Below are 1743 nucleotides of genomic sequence, written 5' to 3' on the forward strand. Positions count from 1 at the left end.
TATGACTCTGGGTTTGGATCGTCAGGCTGGGGCGGGAAGGCCACCTTTGGTGTTGCCCTCCATAGCCTGGACGCCAAAATAGTGGAAGTTTCTTTTCATGGGTAAGTACTGGTTGGGGCTGGGATAGCCCCTTCCTGCCACAGCTTCATCCTCCTCGGGACCATCAGGATTCCTTCCACTCCCCCCCATTACTGACAGCAAGCCGGGGGCAGAGTTCACCCCTCTCCTCCTTCATCATAGGATCTCCCCAGTTCCCTCCCCAGCCTATTCCGGAGGGACCAGAGGAGCCAAACCCATTTTCCTCAGAGGCTTTCAGCCCAAATTCAGTTTTCACAGGATTTATTTCCCCGCCCCCAAGGCTGAGAAAGGAGGGTGGTTTGCTGCCGGAGCAGCCCAGGGGGCAGGAGGCCTTGGAGAGCCCCCGTATTCCTGCAGAGGTGTCTTTGGAAGCATCCTGCCCTGGCGCAGTGAAGCGGGGACTGCGATGACGCCAGCGCTCTGGCGTTGTTCGAAACGCCTGGCTGTGGACAGTTTCGTTCGAGGGCAGCGGGAACATGCCTTGCGCTCACCCCCTTCCCCAGGTTGTGGGACTCTGAGACCGTCTTGCGGATCTCCTGGCTGCCATGTGCCGGGGGTCTGAGCTTCCTCTTCTAAAACCGCCCGTCGCGATGCCAGGCGGGCTGCAGGGAGATCCCCCGTTCAAGCCGGGCTCCTTCGGCTCAGCCCACGCGAGAGGTTCACCGCTGCTGCCGATAAACCCCGGCCCTTGCTGTCTCCCGTCGGAAGTCATTAACACTGATGAGCTTTTCTGGCTGGAACTCTGTGACATCCAACACTGCCGCCTGCCCACGCTCCCTGCCCCGGGAGCCAGCCTTCAGCGCTCGCTCTCCCTCCTCCTCGTCCTCCTCCTCACGCTGTCATCGCCATCCTCCGCTCTTGCGCGGATGGAAACTCTTCCGTTTGGGAGTGTGGGAGTGGGCTGTTTCAGGGACTGCCCCTGTCGAGCAGTGTGTGTGCGGGAAGGCTGGGCCGTGCTGACCCATCTCCCTCGGGGCTGCTGTATGGGATGGCGGGTCGATACGCAGCGGAAGGCAAAGCCACTTCCATTAGCACGGGCGTTTGCAAACCCCGAGCCTGCCTTGCAAACTCAGCTCGTAAAAATAAAACATTTCAGGGTTATTTCGCTCTCCTTCAGGGCTTTAAGCCTGCTGGGAGGTTGCAGGTGGGTTTTGCGACCCCGCTTTGTCAGCACTAGGGCTGCAAAAGTTTCTTTCTCTGTGTCTCATGGTTTTGCGCTCAGCTCCTCCCCGGGCTCTGAAGACCGTACAGCTCCCACCTGACCAGGGATGCTGCTCCTCCTCCAACCCCACCTCACTGCAGGCCCTTGGTCTCTCCCACAGGCCACCAAGCAGTTCCTGGAGGAGATCAACAAGTGGACGGGCCAGTACAATGTGTCCCCGCTCTCTTGGAACGTGGCAGTCAAGTTCCTCATGGCCCGCAAGTTTGACGTCCTGCGGGCCATCGAGCTCTTTCACTCCTACCGGGTAAGCAAGCGGGGCGGGGTGTCCCCTTGCCACCTCATCCAAGTGCTTCTTGCTCTGTGAGAGATCTCTGGTCTCAAGGACCTCCCTCCCCCTGGTTTGTTTTTTTTTTTTTGGCTGTTTCCCACTCCCCTCTGAGTTTTGTCAGGCTGGGTGCCCCCCCGGGACATGGTGGGGCGTGCAGGGCCGGTTGTTGTGCCGG

General features: G+C 59.7%; 1 protein-coding gene across 1 annotated transcript in view; it reads left to right on the top strand.

Annotated features, from left to right (window-relative positions):
- Positions 1-668: 668 nt before the first annotated feature.
- Positions 669-1743, top strand: part of PTPN9 (protein tyrosine phosphatase, non-receptor type 9) — a gene marked incomplete at its 3' end in the record, with an annotated part of 5789 nt that continues 4714 nt past the window's right edge. Inside the window, exons 1-2 of the mRNA XM_010136898.1 lie at positions 669-968; positions 1401-1553. Coding sequence (XP_010135200.1) covers positions 669-968; positions 1401-1553 — 453 coding nt within the window. The remainder of the gene's footprint in view (positions 969-1400; positions 1554-1743) is intronic.

The sequence above is a fragment of the Buceros rhinoceros genome, unplaced genomic scaffold (assembly GCF_000710305.1).
Source record: "Buceros rhinoceros silvestris isolate BGI_N320 unplaced genomic scaffold, ASM71030v1 scaffold27255, whole genome shotgun sequence".
NCBI lineage: Eukaryota > Metazoa > Chordata > Aves > Bucerotiformes > Bucerotidae > Buceros > Buceros rhinoceros.